This window comes from Eurosta solidaginis, chromosome 5 (assembly GCF_040869045.1).
Source record: "Eurosta solidaginis isolate ZX-2024a chromosome 5, ASM4086904v1, whole genome shotgun sequence".
NCBI lineage: Eukaryota > Metazoa > Arthropoda > Insecta > Diptera > Tephritidae > Eurosta > Eurosta solidaginis.
In genome coordinates, this window is record NC_090323.1 from 26,977,024 (window position 1) to 26,998,481 (window position 21,458).

Consider the following 21,458-nt stretch of genomic DNA (forward strand, 5'->3'; position numbering starts at 1 on the left):
AAAAAGTCGAATTGGAAAAAAACTTGATTTAAACAAAATAACTAAAAAAAAATGTTCATGCTAAACGGTTTTATTGAAAACAAAACTTACATGAAGTAATAATAATACTAAAAGCTAGAAAATAATTAGGTAGGTCCTAGGTACTAGTCAGTACTAGGGCGTTGATCAGACCATTAAATAAAAGCGTTGGGCACGTGAAATTTCTAAAAATGTGAGGCGTAGCATAACCTGAATGAGATCATTAAGTTTCTGTGTGAAAACAGTATTAGTTCATTTAGTGACTCATTATTACACGGACTCTTTCCTGACAATTTGTCACAATTTACGTCCTCAATACATAATCCTTCCAAAGACTTTACTCGACTGTGAGCCACGTATGCTTGTCCCTCCTCGAACTCCAAAATACTTTGATGTCACTTCTACCGGACCATATGTAATATTTGTTCCAAATATGAGCCAAATCGGACATCATAGGTCTCTTTCTATTCTTGTATGTATTATGTGTGCCAAATCGACCCCACAAATACGATTTTTTGGAATATCTCGATCTTTCTATTCATGTATGTATTATGTTTCCAAATATGAGCCAAATCGGACTACAAATACGATTTTTTTTGAATATCTCGATCCTTGCGCCACCTAGCGGCCCTTTTTTCATAGGTCTCTTTCTATTCTTGTATGTATTACGTGTTCCAAATATGGGCCAAATCGGACCACAAATACGATTTTTTTGAATATCTCGATCCTTGCGCCACCTAGCGGCGATTTTTTTTCATTGGTCGCTTTCTGTTCATGTATAATACATACGAAATATGAAATCGAATATGAAAAAAATCGGACCATAAATACGATTTTTTTAAATATTTCGATCCATGCGCCACCTATCGGAGCTTTTTTTCTTATTATTGCATTGTCCTCGGGTTCTGAACTATATTCCAAGTTTCGGGAAGTTACTTAAATTTGAATTACAAAATTTGTGCCAGTCAACCAGTGCCTGTAAAGTCAAGCTAAATAAAACCGTTTGCAAAAATACCTTGTGCCTGAGACACGCTTATAATTGTCTGGTCCATACACTGCCAGTATTGAAACGCCTGAGCCGACATTGACCAGTATGAACGGATATGGTTTGGAGAAATCAAAAGCACGCTTTTCACATTTCCTGTGTGGGAGAATAAATGAAAATACACATAAATCAGAAAGAGAAAGCGATATTGCAACTATTATATACTCACATAATGTCACGAGCATTTTCATAAAAATAGCATTCTGTGGGATTTTGTATTTCGGCAAAAAGTATGCCTTTAATGAGCGTATCAAGTTCATCAAATTTAGCTAGTTTCATATTGACTTGCTACATTGGAGAAGAAAAAAAAGAGCAACAGTGTAGAAAAGATAGTAGACAGAAATGAAAATGAACAAAGGTACTATTTAAGGGACTTTTTTTTAGTTAAAGGGACTTGTGAAAAAAACGAATATGAATTTTTCTCACCTGTCGGAACTCGTTTTCGAATTTATATGCACCACCGCCAGTCGCACAAACTGTCGTCACCAATTCAGCCATGCCCTTTTGTTTGGCCAATGAAAGGAAATTGTTCATGTCAGTTGTTTGGAAACGGATGAAATGCAGCGAGCCACGACGTTTACGTATTTCCACATTGTCCATCTAAAAAAAAGGAAACGGAAAAAGCAAACAAAATTAAGTAAACTTTTATTTAATTAGTAAACTTTTTTTTGTTTAAACACAAGATTTATTGAGTACCATTTAGAACACGCCAGTACAAGGTCGAGTACTGACATAGGAGACGTGTATATTAGGGTGGGTCGTAATAGAAAAATCTGTGAAAGCTTCGATAACATTACGAAATGATGATGAATTCGTGGCGGTTTTCGAATTGCAATATGCCAGTAAATGTTTCTTTCTTTCTTTTCAGTTTCTCTTAGAAAAACATAATTGAATATTCAATTATTATAAGCCGGTGTTAAGCTCATGAATTCTTAAATAATAAGTATAAATTGAACACACCATTAAACAAACAAACAGAAAAAAAACATTATTTTTCACATTGGGTAGCGTTAGGAAGGGTAACGTTTAGCAGTGGTATGTAGAATGGGGGAATGCAGAAATAAGTGTAAGTTGAGTGACTATACTGTTGCGTTATGTGAAAACAATGCACGTGGTAAAGTTGATACGATGAGTTATTGGTTTGTTATCGCGCGTTTATGGGCGTGTTAACCATTTCTTATCACCGAACTATCTGCTTGTTATACATACATATGTAGGTGGGTTATTGACGAGGTAAAGGCGAATTATCGATTTGTTATTTGTTATCGATAACAAAGGTTATCGATGCGTTATTGGTTTTTTATGATGAGTTATCAAAAAGTTATCGATTTACTATCAAAAGGTTATCGATTTGTTATCAAATAGCTATCGCTATGTTATCGAAAGGCTATTAATTTATTATCGGAAAATTGTGATTTATTTATCGAAAGGTTATGTATATGTTATCGAAAAGTTATCGTTTATTGATGGACAAGTATAGTATTGACAAGTCATCGATTTGATATCGGCGTGTTATCGATTTGTTGTCGAAAAACTATCTTTTTGTTGCTGAAAAGTAAAAGGCTTTTTATCAAAAACTTATCGATTTGATATCGGAAAGTTATCGACTGCTTTGTTATCGGCGTTTTATCGGTGTGCTAACAACGACGCATCGGCTTGTTATGCAATCGACACCGAAAAAAATACATATAAAATCGATAACACTTCTGTCACCAGTCGCTTTTTGGTTAGTGAGATAACTGTTGACGTTAATAAAATGAGCACCAGAAAAAATGTTTTTGAGTGGACTTATGCCACTATCAAAAATAACGGCTCAAATTTAATTTTATTGTGATTTCGAGGAAATAAATTCAGTACCTAACTCCCGGGGTCTAACATGCCGTGATACTTTTTTTTTCAAAAACTTAGAGGTGTTAGTTTAGATTATTTAGCAGTAAAGATGAGAAATGGAACAGCGTTGAAGCTGAATTTAATACTTAAACTTAAGCAACATTTTGACGACGGGTTTAAGTTGTGAATCTATATGCTTAAGGCCTGTTTTTTCATTACAAGTTCAGCTCAGTTTGTCAGTTAAACTACGCTTAAACCTATTCTGCAGTTTTTCAGTCTCCTTTAACTGAAGTTTAAGCTGAGTTTAAGCGGCCGATCTGGCAGGGTTAAACTCTAGTTAACCTATCAGTTATTTGCGTTCGTTCGAAATGGCGTCGAATATACCCAATAAGCATTTGGGCTTGAGTACCATTAGAGCTCATGTGCATACTTCTACAATCTCAAGTTGTTTCGAAACAGTGTCCCAACTCGAGAATCGTAACGTATTCAGCAAAAGATGGAAGTTTTTATAAAGCCAAAAATGCTATTACTTAAGTTAAAAAAAATTAATTCCGAACTTCTCTAACTGCACTCAAATGTAAGATTCCATACTACAGTATTTTCACGAAAATGAATAAAATACATATAATTTATTTTTGATTAATTACGCTTCATTGCTGCTATCAACCACGTCTTTATTTCTCACAATAAACAGCTGCTGTTTTTGGTGGTACAACCTTGTAGATTTTTGTTCAACTCCACCTCAACTCGATATCCAATGTAGGATATTAACTGGAGAAATGTGTTGAATATTCATTTGAGAACTGTACATTTCTCAAAATCTCTCGAAAGGATAAAAATTTGATAATGATAATAACATTGGAGATCAACTTGAGAACTCTTATTTTTACAAAATGTCTCAAAGGTTGGAAAGTGATTGGATAATGAAGTTGGATATCAACTCGAGAATTATCTGGTTTGAGAATAATTAAATAGTGATATTGGATATCACATCCGGAACTAGATATATATTTCCATATTTGTTGGGTAAACAAAATCCAGCTGTTGCCGTATCTACAAATTACACATGCCGACAGCATCTCAGACCAAGAAACCGGACAATATATTTTCGAAGGATTTTGATGCGGCTACCATAGGGTTGTGTGTGACTTGGTACCCGAGGGTGAGATAGTGTAGGGGTGTGGTGAGTTAGCACACTTATGGTGTGAGACAAAATTTTAAGAAAAACAAGTAAGGAAAGCTAAGTTCGGGTATAACCGAAAATTACATACTCAGCTGAGAGCTTTGGAGACAAAATGAGGGAAAATCACCATTTAGCAAAATGAACCTAGGGTAACCCTGGAATGTGTTTGTATGACATGTGTATCAAATGAAAGGTGTTAATGATTATTTAAAACGTAGTGGGCCTTAGCTCTATAGGTGGACGCCTTTTCGAGATATCGCAATAAGGGTGGACCAGGGGTGACTCTAGAATGTGTTTGTACGATATGTGTATCAAATTAAAAGTATTAATGAGGGTTTTAAAAGGGAGTAGCCCTTAGTTGTATATGTGAAAGCGTTTTCGAGATATCGACCATAATGTGGATCAGGGTGACCCAGAACAACTTCTTTCGGGTACCGCTAATTTATTTATATAAGCCATACCACGAACAGTATTCCTGCCAAGATTCCAAGGGCTTCTGATTTCGCCCTGCAGAACAAAGTTTTTTCTAAAGTTATATTTTGCGTCAAAAAACCAATCCAATTACCATGTTTCATCTCTTTTTTCATATTTGGTACAGAATTATGGCATTTTTTTCATTTTTCGTAATTTTCGATATCGGAAAAGTGGGCGTGTAATAGTCGGATTTCGTCCATATCTTATACCAAGATAAAGTGACTTCAGATAAGTACGTGAACTAAGTTTAGTTAAGATATATCGTTTTTTGCGAAAGTTATCGTGTTAACGACCGAGCGGAAGGACAGACGGTCGACTGTGTATAAAATCTGGGCGTGGCTTCAACCGATTTCGCCCATTTTCACAGAAAACAGTTATCGTCATAGAATCTATGTCCCTACCAAATTTCACAAGGATTGGTAAATTTTTGTTCCACTTATGGCATTAAAAGTATTCTAGACAAATTAAATGAAAAAGGGAGAAGCCACGGCCATTTCGAAATTTTCTTTTATCTTTGTATTTTGTTGCAACATATCATTACTGGAGCCGAATGTTGACATAATTTACTTTTATGCTGTAAAGATATTAAATTTTTTGTTAAAATTTTACTTAAAAAAAAAGTTTTTTAAAATGGGCGTGTTCGTCATCCGATTTCGCTAAGTTTTATTTAGCACACATATAGTAATAGGAGTAACGTGCCTACCAAATTTCATCATGATATCTTCAACGACTGTCAAATTACAGCTTGCAAAACTTTTAAATTACCTTCTTTTAAAAGTGGGCGGTGCCACGTCCATTGTCAGAAATTTTTCTAATTTTCTATTTTGCGTCACAAGGTCAACGCACCTACCAAGTTTCATCGCTTTATCCGTCTTTCGTAATGAATTATCGCACTTTTTCGATATCGAAAAAATGGGCGTGGTTGTAGTCCGATTTCGTTCATTTTAAATAGCGATCTGAGATGAGCGCCCAGGAACTTACATACCAAATTTCATCAAGATACCTCAAAAATTACTCAAGTTATCGTGTTTACAGACGGACGGACGGACATGGCTAAATGAATTTCTTTTTTCACCCAAAGTTAATATACTCTGTGAGCTCTGCTCAGCTGAGTATAATAAGACTCAATTAAAGAAAATTAGTAATCGACTATATCATGTCTATGTTATCTCAATCGATTTTCAGGTGTAGGAAAATTTCGAAACATTTTCAAAATGCGATATCTCGGCGAACAAAAATGATATTTGAGCAAACTCAACGTCATTTGAAAGAAGAAGACTTGTACTTTAAGATGCCAGCCTATTATTTTGGTGAGAGAAAACATCTGCAAAGCTACATAACCTCAAATATGGGCAAAAACGGTGTTTTTTGCACTTTTAGGTTAGGACCAGAGCTGATAGAGCAATTCTGAGGCCAGATTTGGATTCAGCGCATCATAAACCTTCGGAAATATATAGTCTGGTTTCTGGGACTGAATGTTGGTTAAATTTTGTCGGCCTGTGTTATCTAGATAATAAAAAACTAATGCTGCCGCACAAGCGGAAAAGAAAAGCCTTGAGGTAGGCTGCCTTAGTAGTGTGTTCCTTCATATATACTCATAATCTAAAATGTATTCGTATTAATATTGCAGCGTACTATTCAATGCAAGATTGTAAATTTTGTTTTGAGTTTGCTCAAAGCGGGGCTTTCTTATTCAAGTTAAAAATAAATAAGTTAAACACACATCAGGGAGAGGTGAGAAAGATAAATGCGGTGATTGCATCAATTTGCATAACAATGTATTATGCAAATCTAATATAGATATATAATTATGACATTGTCTAAGTCTGGGTGGAAGAAAATATGTACATACATATGTTGTATGTATGAACACTAGGGTGGTTACAAGGTATATGGTGAATTTTAATTTTTGCTCTATCTTTCGGGGCACCCTCCTTAAATATGCCAATAGCTCAGAAAATTATTATTGCAAAGTTTCAAGCCAATCCGATAATGCTAATACGTGCCTCATTGAGGTCAAAAAGAGGAAAAACAGCGATTTTTCAGAAAAAAATTTAGTGTTTCGACAGTAAAATCGAAACCTTTTATGCCAGGAACTTCCCTCGTATATCATTCGATAAATAATTTTATGTGTATTAATTTTGATCTTAATAACATTTTTATAAAACGGGTTTTTTTTAGCAGTATTTGGCATTTACCCGATCATCTTAATCTTAATACGGCCACCCTGATCGTGTTAACATTATCGGATTGGCCTGAAACTTTGCAATAATCATTTTCTGAGCTATTGGCACATTTTAGGAGGGTGCCCCGAAAGATAGAACAAAAATTAAAATTCACCATATACCTTGTAACCACCCTAATCAACACTGAAGCCTAAAATAGACTCAAGACGCAGCACTAGTTTTTTTTACTGTTTCACTTCCTCTATGCATATTAGAGACCTAAAACATTGAAAAAAAAAAACGGCTTTATGCCCCACGGATTAAATATTCAAAAAAATTCGTTGCATACTTGGAAAATCATTTAAAACCCGATGATCGGGTTCATGGCATTAAGAGAATTCGTTGAAAACATGGTATCTTGCAATCGGTAAGCTTGATGACAAGGTTAGCTCAGGTTTATTTGGCTGCCCGAGGGCACACCCAGATCAGTGACATTAGGTCCGTTGTGAGAACATGAAATGACCCAATTACCTTTCCTCTTCGGACTATTTTGAGGACCTGGTACCTTTATCAAGTTCTTGATGTCATTCTCCACGATCTGGCGCAGATTATTCAGAAAGAGAGCTCCCAGAAAGCGCTGCCTTGCGCCACTTAGTGTCGGGCAGTTGCAGATGAAGCGAACCACCGTTCATTCCCTTTATCCTTTTTAAAACTCCTGCAGCAACGACGATAAGGCGCTCCTAACATTTATGCTTTTCTACCTATAAGGTAGTGCCCAGTAAGTATTCCTATAAGTGTGGGAATTTCGTCCCTACTCAGTGTGTAAAAGTGACGGGATTTTTTAAGATCCCCATCGATGTCAGATATCCCGGTCCCTGTGACATCTTTCGTCGGCTTGACGGTGGAGGTGCTCCTTTAGCATTAGCTTGCAAGTGGCAAGGGGCATACCTAAGCGTTCTTGGTCAGGAGAATCTACCTGGTCGTACCTGGTCATACGACTATACAGCAGTATGCGTCGCATAATCACTGTAGAAATCCATCTATATATCTTTCCAGCTTCAGCTTTTTGTCTAGAATTACGCCTAGGATGCCAGATTTAGGCGCACACCATTTAGTTCTGGTAAGTTTAACGGTGATATTACGTATTGTTTGGTATATAAGTTTCGAATATCAAATGAGAAAAAGTTCCTCGAAAGAAGATATCATGATGAGCTCTGCGAGCTGTACGAGCTTTACGTTAACATCAACTTAGTCTAGCGGCTACGCTGGCTAGGACATGTTATGCGAGTGAAAGATGATGCTCCGGCTAAGAAAGTATTTTCATTGGGAAACGCGTATAGAAGCAGAGAAAGCGGGCGGCTTCCACTCCGCTAGAAGGGCCAGGTGAAAAACGATTTAAATTCCTTGGTGTGACCAATTGGCGCCAGTTAACCCACAGATGAAGCGACTGGCCATCCATGTTGGACGGTCACAATCGTTTAAACGGTTATACGCCAATTAAGTAAGTAAGTAATGTTTAAACGGTTATACGCCAATTAAGTAAGTAAGTAATGAATACAATGCCCGTATAACTTTAAAGGACCAGACCAGTTCTCCACGTTTTCAGTTCCCCGGCAAAGGCACTTCCACACCACCGCACATTAAAAATCGAACCATTGGAGAATTCATTATCTGACTCATTTTATTTTGTTGTTAGTTGTTAGCCTTTTTGACATTATCCTCCTACAAAAATATGAGCCGAGGATGGACACAAATATGAGTATGAAGCCACATACTTTTATGCTGCGATCTGATACTTAAGAATCTCGGTTACTGGTGAAGTAGATCGGCAAGGTGATTTCAATGTGAAAACCGGGGGGGGGGGGGGGGGGGGGGGGGGGTAAATTAAGTTCAACGTACAAAAGATTAATTGACGTTATGACCACTAATGGTCATAGTTTCAATTGACTTTGTGGCCTTTTGAAGTATTTATAAGGTCAATTCACGTTATGGTCGTTGACCTTATGCACTCCTCCTATAGTTCCAGTTGACTTTGTCGTAATTTGAAGTAGTCATAAGGTCAAATGACGTTATGGTCGTTGACCTTATGTCACCTCTCTTATAGTTCCAGTATCGCACGTGACAACAGCGTGCTTTGTTTACAGCAGGCATGCTTAACCAACGAACCGATATCATTTCGTTACGATAATTAACGTTAATAAACGAAACAAAGTCAAATTAACGAAATGATTTTGTTTCGTTTTCTGCCATATCAAAACGAAATCAAATCGTTTATGTTGATTATTAATTTCAAACTATGCTGGCAAAGCTGATTGATGGCGGAGTCATTAAAGGTGAAAGCATTAGCCAAGCTGATTGCAACTTTTCTCATGAATTTTGACAGTACGAACATTTCTCAGAGTATTTTTGACATTACCACCAACGAATTACACAAACAAATTACATGGAGTTTGTGTGTATGTCCGCTCGCTGTTACCACCTTACGGCTTCACCATGGCTATAGCATTGCCAGCACAATTCAAACATAAAGTATCACGTTTTTGTTAACGTTTTTAACGTTTCGGTTAAAAAATACAATTTATCTTGATAATTTCTTTATCGATAATATTTCGAAGTGTTTCAACGGAAACGGTGGAAATTTTTTGATAAACGATTAGCTTAACGTTAAGGTGCATCCCTGGTTTACCGTGAAATGGATTTTGTTATAAGCAAATCGTTTTTATTATATTTTTTTTTATTGAAGAAATCAAAAAGTAAGAACTTGGCTTCTAAATGCAGCACCAACGACCTAAACTGTATTTAAATTATTCAGGCATAAGTATTACATGTATGTATACATTACAGTGTCTACAGTATGTCCATATGTATGAAGTTACAAATGTTAATTTAAAAAGTTCATTGCGTTAATTAAGCGTAAACAGACTAAACTAAGCCATACACGGTTTGGTGAAAACTCTTGCCCAGCAACAATGGATTGATTTATGTGCAGGAGAAATTTTATATAAATTATAAATTTGGGTTGTGTGCTCGGGCAAGCTGTAAAGAGTATTGCGGCGAAATAATTACAACAACAAAAACAGCAAGCAGCCACACTATGTACATGTACACATTAAAGCAAGCAGCAACACTTATGTACAAGGCAACGAAGAATGTTCTATACACATACCAGCAGCTTGAAGCAGAGAGATTATTTGACATACATATATGTAGCCGGCATCTAAGAGCAGAATTTATTACTCACACATACATACGCATATGACTAGAAGAAAAACATATACTACAGATATACATGTATATAGCTAAATAACCAAGCAATGAGATACAACTGTTCTAGAAGGCATTAGGAGAAATGGGCGAACGGGGCAACTGAGTGTATAAAAGCAGCACAAGCTGAGGAATCAGTTTGATTTAAACACGTTATTAGTGAAATAAAATTGTTATAGTGAAGTACTACGCCTAAAGTAGTCTGAATAAAGACCATTTTGGAATACTGAATATTGGAGTTATTTATTCGACAGTTCAGCGATCCGAACGTTAGCAGAAGGTGCAAAATAATGGGAATCCCCCAAAATTCGTTACATAAATAAAATTATTTGGAAGATGTCGATTAGAAAACCTAAATAAAATATTTTTAAGTATCAAATTGAGTTTTGGTAATGAGCAAATGAGTCAAATCTAGCAGCTCTTAGAACTCACTATATTTATAGGTTTTGATTGGTTTTGGTAGAGAAGAAGGTGTCTGTGAGCAGCTGGAAGACCACCCAACCTCTCGTATTGGCTTTCTTTATTCATTTTAATAAATACTATCTCGCTCTTATTTACCTGTAAATGTGTATCGCGATGGCCCGTTTTGCCATAGGCGGAATTCTTGGTCAGATAACGCCGTATATTTCGTAATATTTCAGCCTCTTGATCCTGTTCATCGGCTGTGATATCCTTCGGTTCAAAGTAGACTAGTTTTGTGAGTGTGCCACCGATATCCATGCCAAACCAAGGCATAGCTGCAATTAAACAAAAAAGAAAAAAATTATATTAGTGAGTGAAATGCACAATTATTCAACTTAAAGTGTGTATTTTGTTAGAAAAAATCGATCTGTTTATGGAATCATCTCATGAAATTTGTGTCTGTTACTTGAAAGGGACCTTTTTTATTTTATATTTTATTTTTTTACAGCATTTACGTCTCAGGAAGAGAAGTCCCGATGATAACAATCGTAACATAATATAAGCGGCGGAGGTTCAAGAGAACAGAGAAAAGCCTTAAACTAAGAGGACCAGAGGAGGACGTAGACGTCACGACGAAGTTCTTGCAGAAGGACAAACAGCCGAATGGTGTTGCGAGACTTACAGACAAACCCAACACAGTAGGGTATCGTCGATTTAGCATGCGGATCTGACATTTACTACGCGCAATAGGAAGGAATGATAAGAGCTGCAATCTACACTCATATATGCTGCCTAATTACACTACTGAGCGCCTCGCAGTGGTGAGGATCGAGCGGAGGCACCAGCTGGGGAGTGCAAGAGCCTAGTGAGCGAGGAAGGGCGCGAATGCAAAGCTGCACCCTATGCGTGGGGAGGAGGCAATACAAGTGATAAAGGCGAATCTCTGTTTTGCTAAATATTGCAAAGCAGATATCAAATAGATAGGACACATTTAGGGACATCCATACACATGTTAATCCAACATCCAGCAATGTTGTGATACTACATTGACCTCTGAACGTCATATATCAAGGTTTCAACATCGTCATAAAGAGGGTAGAGAAGAAATCCTAGGTGAACGAACTGGACCAAATTTCATTAGGTTGTCAATATGGAGGAACTAGAGGAATCCAATGATTTCGTATTAAAAACGCCTATGACTGCGTACAAGAGAGCTTGTATCCTAAGAATATTCAGAGGAAAAGCAAAGCCGCCATGGTGGTGCAACGAGCTGAGTCTCCTTAGAAGGCAGGTAAAAGAAATGTTTAAACTGGAAAAGGTCACGGTAAGCGAAGCAAGCAGGGACAAGTATAGGGACCTGTTGAGGATCTACAAGCGTGAAATTTCCAGGCCGAAGAGAGTCTCATGGCAAAATGTCTGTGCGAACATCGAGTGCTCTAGCGAAATAGCGCGATTGAGGAAAGTCCTAGCACGGGGAAATATAGTACAGGGACTGATAATGAGGGAGAATGGGGTATGGTCACGTTGTAGTGAAGAATCACTTGAAGAGCTTCTCAATACACACTTCCCATCGAGAGATGATGCAGAAAAGCCGGAATACTGTAATCACTTCATTCACGTAAGGTAGTGCCGGGCTTGGTGACCGATAGCAGGATCAAATGGGCGGCTTTTAGTATTTGCCAAGAAATTTTATAACGTAGGTCATGCTTTTTGATAGGGGTTTTCAGTTTGGTCGTTAAACAAACTTCTCGTAACATTATGGACTAATACAATCTATGATATTAAGGCTGAGCTTATTTCGCAATTTGTGGTGTGCTGCACGGCATTTGCTAAGACGAATGAATTTTTTACTGGTAATATGGAAATACACTCGAAAGGCCTAACAAACCAGAACTTAGGTTGATTAAGCTTGCATACAACCTCTAAATAGCAGCGGTCGCTTTCAGAGAGGAAAAATAACAAACCGGTCATGGCGTTCTACCATAGAATGAGTTGCTCGAAAAGAAATTTCTACTTTTTTGTAGTAAATGAATACGAAATTATTGCAAAATAGCAAAAAGTTTGTTGACTATAGCAGGTATGTATATTATTATTGTTTTTAATTTTTTTTGTGTATTTGCACAACACAGCAAATATTAGGTCAGCAAGGTAATTTAAACAAGTAAGGAAGTCTAAGTTCGGATGAAACCGAACATTACATACCCAGCTGTACACTTGATTTGCTGTTGTTGTTTGTTTTGTGTGCTTAATAACGTCACAAGGCTGCGCAATAATATATATACATATGGTTCTATTGTGAACAAACTGCTTAGTCATAAAAGAGGCGGTGCTACGCCCATTTTTTTAAATTTCAAGTTTTTCCTATTTATTGTTATAAATCCACTTGGGAAATGAAATACTATTTATATAAAGCTTTTTTGCAAAGATATAGCTTACTTTATTCATCCACGCCCCTCTTAAAAATCTTTTATATAAAAGTGGGCGTGGTCCTTAACCGATTTCGTTAATTTTTCTTCAAAGCATTCCTTATAGTAAAGGCAACCTCTCTTCTTATGATTAATAATATTTGTAAAATTAATTTTATCACAAGTGGGCGCTGCCACGCCCATTTAAAAAAAATCTAATTTTTATCAAGAGTCTAAATATCAGTCCACACGTCAAATTTCAACATCGTAGTTGCATTATTTACTAAATAATCAGGTTTTTTGTGTTTTCCAAAATGTTATATATATAAGAAGTGGGCGTGGTTATCATCCGATTTCGCTAATTTCCAATACCAATCTATTCTGGATCCAGATAAGCTCGTTCACCAAATTTGGTGAAGATATCTCAATATTTACTAAAGTTATCGTGTTAACGGACAGACGGACGGACGGACGGACGGACATGGCTCAATCAAATTTTTTTTCGATGATGATGATTTTGATAATGTAAGTCTATATCTATCTCGATTCCTTTATACCTGTACAACCAACCGTTATCCAATCAAAGTTATAATACCCTGTGCACAAGTACACCTGGGTATAACAACAAAGTTGTGTACTCAGACTTTGGATGTTACGTAGAATGGGAGCACAGGTTTTGTATAATATTGTAACGAATTTACGGAAATTCCGCTTACTTGCAACCTTCTACTAACGTTCGTATTGCTGAACTGTCGAATAAATAACTCCAATATTCTGCATTGCAAAATGGTCTTTATTAGATTACTTTGGGAGTAGTACAATTATACTTTACAATTATACTTCGCAACTGATAGCGTGTTTAAATCAAACTGATTACTGATTACTGAGCTTGCGCTGTTTTTATACTCTCCGTTGCTTCATTCGCATATTTATACTAAAGTCTAGACGTTTCGCCTTCTAGAACTGCTCTATCTCCTGCTTGGCAATTCAGCTACATATATGCGTGTGTATGTGTCAGCAACTAACTTCGGCTGAAGACAACATTTGTGTGCGTGAGTTATCCTTCGTCACCTTTTATGCACGTGTGTAAATGGATTAAATACGTGTATTCATGTACATGAGAGTGGCAGCTTGCTTTAGTGTTGTTGTGCCTTTATCTACTAACATCTTAGTGATGCTAAAATTCGCCACAATATAAAGTCACGCGGTCAGAAATTTTAGGTTATTTTTTAAACAAAGCAAAGTTTATTGCTGATTTTAAGCTTTTTTTATAATACTTTTGAAACCACTGAATAGTTTTAAACAATTTCTTAGAAATTTAAACCAAAAAGTTTTACTCGTACCGCGTTTTTAAACTTTATTGGTCTATATTATAAACTTTTAGATGATAAACAAAATTTTTAATATTTTGGGTTTAAATTATAGCCCAGAGATTTGAAAAATATTTCCAATGAGTGGTTTGAAATGTAAACCTAAAACTCTTACATTCTAAATTTGCAGGGGGCTAATTTTCCCTATATTTGGTTTTGACTTTAAACCACTAAAACCACTTACCCTTATTTCTGTTATTACTTAAAGTGTTATAATTATTTTCAACCAAAAAAGTTTATAATGTACAAGATCTTCGACTTGCATGAGTTCTTAGACCTATGTCGCGGTAGTCCGCGAACTAGTACTGCAGTGTTCGGTAAGCACTTGGCATAAAATCTAGCAATATATTGTGACGAATATTAGCATCACAAAGCTGTTAATAAATAATCACGCAACAACAAAAACATGAACCAGCCACTCTTATGTACGTGCACACATTAAAGCTAGTAGAACGCGACGAAGAGCTACCTCACACACACAGATGTAGTCATCAGCCGAAGCAGTTACTCACACATAAACACGCATATGGCTATAAACTACAAATATACATGTACTTATATAGCTGGTAACTAACCAAGCATGAGCTACAACTGTTCGGGAAATTACTAGACTTTAGGAGAAATGGGTTGACGAGGAGATTATAAAAGCAGCGGTAGCTGTGTAATAACGAATCAGTTTGATTTAAACATGCAATTAGTTGTGAAGTATAAGTGTTATTGTGAAGTACTCTCAAAGTAATCTGATAAAGCCCATTTTGCATTACTTAATATTGGAGTTCTTTATTCGACAATTTAGCGATTCGAACGTTTGCAGAAGGTGTATAATAACAAGAATTTCCCAAAATTTGTTACAATATAAAACATCCATCTGTAACTAGGGCGAAATTAGGCGAAACAAGTACGCATGTGTTATTTGGCCTATGATAAAATATTTGGTTTCTCTTATTTCAAAATTTCCCGATGTGCTGTCAGGTGCGTCATTAAAAATAATTTTAGGAGCATTTCTTTACAAAAGTCTTAAGATTTCGCTCTTTGTTGTTAAAGGAGTATGCAAAAGGTCTTGTTCAACTTTTTACTTCCTTTATGAGGTCAAAGTAACTATTGCAGATCAAAGTATATATGTATTTAAACATTTGTTCAGCTTTTTTATATGCTTTATAAAAGTGCTTGTGCACAAATGTACAAATACATCAATATTTATGTATACACATTATGGTTGCCAGATTTTTTGATGTGTGAACATATTTGCCCACGGCATGGGTGAATGCTGAATGTAAGACTAATATGTAAGCGTAAGGATAATAGCAGGCCTTGTAAGTGGTATGCTATATGGCGGATTTATGTATAATGTAAATGCAGGCGTAGTGTGTAATAATGGTATATGCTGTATGGAAGAATGAGAGCGTAACAGCAGTCACTGCACTGTAGCGTGATATGGGAGCAAGGTACGTGGAAGAAATGATATGATCGAAATCACACAACAACTCAAGGCAAACATGTCACCTACATATACATGAATTAAAAGCTCTGAGCAAATACAAAACTTCTGTGCATGCAAGTGCTCGAAAAGATGTATACCCTGCTGTTTTGTTGGAAATAGAGTCAGAGTAAATATAATTTTTACTACTGATATAAAAAGTGTTTACAAAAACAAAGCACGAGTCTAAGTATTCAGGTTGAAATAAGTTTTTTTTGTTGCAAAATCTTTGTCCATTATTTGGTTAGACTTTTATGAAGCAATAAAATGCTAATAAAGAAAACAAAAATTAATAATTTTAATAAAATTATATTAAATCAAAAAACGAAAGTTAAATAAAATAATATAAAATTAAATTAAATGAAAAAAAGAAAAATTAAACAATTGACTGAACAAAAATAACATAACGTAAAATAGAATGAAGTAAAATAAAATTAAATGAAAAAAAAATAAACATAAACTAAAGCAAAATAAATAAAGCAAAATAAAATAATGTTAAAAAAATAGTAATAATAATGAATAAAGTAAAATAAAACAAAATAAAATTAACTAAAATTAAACAAAGTAATAATAAAATAAAGTAAGGAAAACCACAAAATAAAATAAAATAAGAAAAGAAAAAAATTAAATTAATTAAAAACAAGTAAGGACGGGACTATCTTCGGCTGTGCCGAAGACTTCATACCTTTCATGAATGGGGCTGAATAATAATCTTATCCCGTTCGTAATCTCAAAATAATGGGATGTGTAAGATAAGAAATATATAGTGAACAGATGTACATACTTAAACGATTTTTAAGATAAATATAAAATAAAAAATGGCAAAAACCCGCCTTATCTGAACATGGGATATATATTATATACAGCTCCGATCGAAATGATTTTTACAGGAAATCTTCTATGATATATTAGAATAAATATCACCAAGTTTCACGTTTTTATATTGGAAACTAAGGGAGAAATGGCCAAAAACCTTTCTATCTGAACGATCTGTTGTAAGGGATATATACTATATATAGTTCCGATCAAAGTGATTTTTTCAGAAAATCTTCTATGATATATTAAAATATATATCACCGAGTTTCACGTTTTTACTTTCTAAATTAAGGGAGAAATGGCCAAAAATCTCCCTATCTAAACGATTGGTTGTATATTATATATAGCTCCGATTGAAATAATTTTTTCATGAAATCTTCTATGATATATTAGAATAAATATCACCAGGCTTAACGTTTTTATATTGGAAATTAAGGGAGAAATTGCCAAAAACCTTTCTATCTGAACGATCGGTTGGATGGGATATATACTATATATAGCTCCGATCAAAGTGATTTTTTCAGAAAATCTTCTATGATGTATTAGAATATATATCACCGAGTTTCACGTTTGTACTTTCTAAATTTCGACAGGAATCATCAAAATCGTCTTATCTGAACGATCGGTTGTATGGGAGATATATGTTATAGTGGTCCGAGCCTACCGGATGCGACAAATGTCTAATATAATACAAAAATACATCCTTGTACCAAATTTCATTGAGATATCTCAAAATTTGAGGGACTAGTTTGCGTTCAAACAGACAGACGGACGGACAGACGGACATGGCTATATCAACTCAGTTCGTCGCCCTGATCAATTCGGTATACTTAATGGTGAGTCTATCTTCTATATTTCTCAACGTTACAAACATCGGACCAAAGTTATGAGTTATCCGTTTGTTATCGAAAAGTTTTGGATTTATCATCGAAAAATTGTGGATGTGTTATCAATATGTTATCGGATTGTTACAAATTTCTTATCGGAGTGTTATCGTAAAGCTATCGATTTGTTATGAAGTAAAAATCGATTTCTCACCGAAAAGTTATTGAATTATTATAAAAAGGATATCAATTTATAATTTATTTCATAATTTGGGAAAAATTTAAACACCGTGACATCCGGACGGACAAGGCGACAGCTGTTTCGATTATACCTTTTTTAAAGCTATTCAAAACCTTTGCTCCCGGGATTGATTTGAACCCGCACTCCTACGATGGTTGAAGTGTTACAAACGCATTCAGCCACGTCATGCCTTAGTTAGCTGTCGCCTGGTCTGTCCTGATGTCTAGTTGTTTAAAATTTTACCAAATTATTAAAAAAATTATGAAATTAAAAATTGCGTCAAATAAATGTTTTCATACATTTAAAGCAATACGGGCAATCCCCGCTCAATCATACGATATCAATTTATTTCAGGAAACTTATATTATTATCGGAGTGCTACCAATTTGTTATCGGCGTGTTATGGAAAAGTAGTCGATTTCGCTAACAAAAATTTATCGATTTGCTATCGAAAAGTTATCGATTTCTTATTGGAGTGTTAACATTTTATTATCAGCATATTATCAATTTGTTGACGTTTTGGAACACTTAAAGGATTACTTCGGGATTATTTTAGGTATCGTTTCGGGAAAACTTCAGCATCATTTCGAAACTGTTTCGGTACATTTTTGGAGCAATTTAAACATCCTCGGGTACACTTCGGTGCCCAAGTAGTCACAAGATGGTGAAGATTGATCGAAGTGCGTCAATCCCTTACACATGAGCAAAGTTGGCTCTTCGCTCTCTTTACTGAATGTGTTCATTTTTAAATGAATGATTTGGTATGCCTTCTTATTATGGGAAAAACACCGATGAGCCCAGGTTTTATTGTACAAATAGTGTGTACTTATACGAATATGTTCATAGGTTTAGCTTTATTCACTTTTAAAATAAATAAATTTTTTCGAAGGGTATTTCATATGTCTCGCAAAAAGTATACAAATTTTTTTGTAACACAGTTTTTTTACGTATTAATTGGGTATTCAGTTTTTATCAGCTGAAGGAAAAAAGTCCAGATATAATTTTTACTCACGGAAACGACTACATATTCTGGACTTAGCTGTTATAACTTAGTTCGAAATAATATTAAAACTATTTCTAGAACAATAATAACTAGAGTGCAAGTATTTTTAACCTGTGCGTAGCAGCTCCAAAGCGGCGTCTAAATGCATTTTTTTTTGTGAAGTGCTGCGATTTGTGCTAAATCACCTTTAATTTAAAGTTTCTCAGATTTCAACACATGAATGCTAAACTTAAGTTCTTCTTTACACGTGCAATTATGAAATGCAAACGCTTTTCATCGGATGTTGCGAATAACAATGTAAGTAAAAACGAAAACAAAACGCTTATCAATAAGCGAGATATGTATAAGTTTAGATTAGCAATGCGAATATTAATCAAAATGTTGCCCATTAAAATTGAATGGAAAATGCCCAGATTGATGGAAATTTAATAGAAACGCGAGACGCAAACTACAGATGCAGTAGTAGTAAAAAACAATTTGTACAAACAAAAAAAAATTACTAACAAGTAAGGAAGGTTAAGTTCGGGTGTAACCGAACATTGCATACTCAGTTGAGAGCTATGGTGACAACATAAGGGAAAATAACCATGTAGGAAAATGAACCGAGGGAAACCGTGGAATGTGTTTGTATGACATGGGTATCAAATGGAAGGTATTAAAGAGTATTTTATGAGGGAGTGGGCCATAGTTCTATAGGTGGACGCCATTTAGGGATATCGCCATAAAGGTGGATCAGGGTTGACTCTAGAATTTGTTTGTACAATATGGGTATCAAAAAAAAAGGTGCTAATGAGTATTTTAAAAGGGAGTGGTGGTAGTTGTATAGGTGGTCGCCTTTTCGAGATATCGCCATAAAGGTGGACCAGGGGTGACCCTAGAATTTGTTTGTACAATATGGGTATCAAAAAAAAACGGTGCTAATGAGTATTTTAAAAGGGAGTGATCCTTAGTTCCATAGGTGGACGCCGTTTCGAGATATCGCCATAAAGATGGACCAGGGATGACCCTAGAATTTGTTTGTACAATATGGGTATAAAAAAAAGGTGCTAATGAGTATTTTAAAAGGGAGTGATCCTTAGTTCCATAGGTGGACGCCGTTTCGAGATATCGCCATAAAGGTGGACCAGGTGACCCTAGAATTTGTTTGTACGACATGGGTATCAAATTAAAGGTATTAATGAGGGTTTTAAAAGGTAGTGGTGGTAGTTGTATAGGTGGTCGCTTTTTCGAGATATCGCCATAAAGGTGGACCAGGGGTGACTCTAGAATGCGTTTGTACAATATGGGTATCAAACGAAAGGTGTTAATGAGTATTTTAAAAGGGAGTGGGCCTTAGTTCTATAGGTGGACGCCTTTTCGAGGTATCGCAATAAAGGTGGACCAGGGGTGACTCTAGACTTTGTTTGTACGATATGGGTATTAAATGAAAGGTGTTAATGAGTATTTTAAAAGGGAGTGGGCCTTAGTTCTATAGGTGGACGCCTTTTCGAGATATCGCCATAAAGGTGGACCAGGGGTGACTCTAGAATATGTTTGTACGATATGGGTATCAAATGAAAGGTGTTAATGAGTATTTTAAAAGGTCGTGGGGCTTAGTTCTATAGGTGGACGTCGTTTCGAAATATCGCCATAAAGGTGGAACAGGGGTGACTCTAGGATGTTTGTACGATATGGGTATCAAATTAAAGGTATTAATGAGGGTTTTAAAAGGGAGTGGTGGTAGTTGTATAGGTGGTCGCGTTTTCGAGATATCGCCATAAAGGTGGACCAGGGGTGACTCTAGAATGCGTTTGTACAATATGGGTATCAAACGAAAGGTGTTAATGAGTATTTTAAAAGGGAGTGGGCCTTAGTTCTATAGGTGGACGCCGTGTCGAAATATCGCCATAAAGGTGGACCAGGGGTGACTCTAGGATGTGTTTGTACGATATGGGTATCAAATTAAAGGTATTATGAGGGTTTTAAAAGGGAGTGGTGGTAGTTGTATAGGTGGTCGCTTTTTCGAGATATCGCCATAGAGGTGGACCAGGGGTGAATCTAGAATGCGTTTGTACAATATGGGTATCAAACGAAAGGTGTTAATGAATATTTTAAAAGGGAGTGGGCCTTAGTTCTATAGGTGGACGCCGTTTCGAAATATCGCCATAAAGGTGAACCAGGGGTGACTCTAGGATGTGTTTGTACGATATGGGTATCAAATTAAAGGTATTAATGAAGGTTTTAAAAGGGAGTGGTGGTAGTTGTATAGGTGGTCGCCTTTTCGAGATATCGCCATAAAGGTAGACCAGGGGTGACTCTAGAATACGTTTGTACAATATGGGTATCAAACGAAAGGTGTTAATGAGTATTTTAAAAGGGAGTGGGCCTTAGTTCTATAGGTGGACGCCTTTTCGAGATATCGCCATAAAGGTGGACCAGGGGTGACTCTAGAATATGTTTGTACGATATGGGTATGAAATGAAAGGTGTTAATGAGTATTTTAAAAGGGCGTGGGGCTTAGTTCTATAGGTGGACGCCTTTTCGAGATATCGCCATAAAGGTGGACCAGGGGTGACTCTAGAATGTGTTTGTACGATATTGGTATCAAATTAAAGGTATTAATGAGAGTTTTAAAAGGGAGTGGTGGTAGTTGTATATGTGAAGGCGTTTTCCAGATATCGACCAAAATGTGGACCAGGGTGACCCAGAACATCATCTGTTGGATACCGCTAATTTATTTATATATGTAATACCTGCAAAGATTTCAAGGGTTTTTTATTTCGCCCTGCAGAACATTTTCATTTTCCTCTACTTAATATGGTAGGTGTCACACCCGTTTTACAAAGTTTTTTCTAAAGTAATATTTTGCGCCAATAAACCAATCCAATTATGTACCATGTTTCATCCCTTTTTTCATATTTGGTATAAAATTATGGCATTTTTTTCATTTTTGGGAATTTTC

At 35.9% G+C, this 21,458-nt stretch overlaps 1 protein-coding gene across 4 annotated transcripts in view; it reads right to left on the reverse strand.

Annotated features, from left to right (window-relative positions):
- fbl (pantothenate kinase 3 fbl) overlaps positions 1-21,458 on the reverse strand; it is a 91,565-nt gene that overhangs the window by 14,313 nt on the left and 55,794 nt on the right. For 3 of the 4 annotated variants that reach the window (XM_067787864.1, XM_067787865.1, XM_067787863.1), the window contains exons 2-5: positions 10,538-10,716; positions 1,490-1,663; positions 1,233-1,351; positions 1,034-1,159 (exon numbers count right to left, since the gene is read on the reverse strand). In XM_067787864.1, the coding sequence (XP_067643965.1) occupies positions 1,034-1,159; positions 1,233-1,351; positions 1,490-1,663; positions 10,538-10,716 (598 nt within the window). Of the gene's footprint in view, positions 1-1,033; positions 1,160-1,232; positions 1,352-1,489; positions 1,664-10,537; positions 10,717-18,628; positions 18,782-21,458 lie in introns of those variants that run through there. The other variant, XM_067787867.1, reaches the window with a different exon arrangement.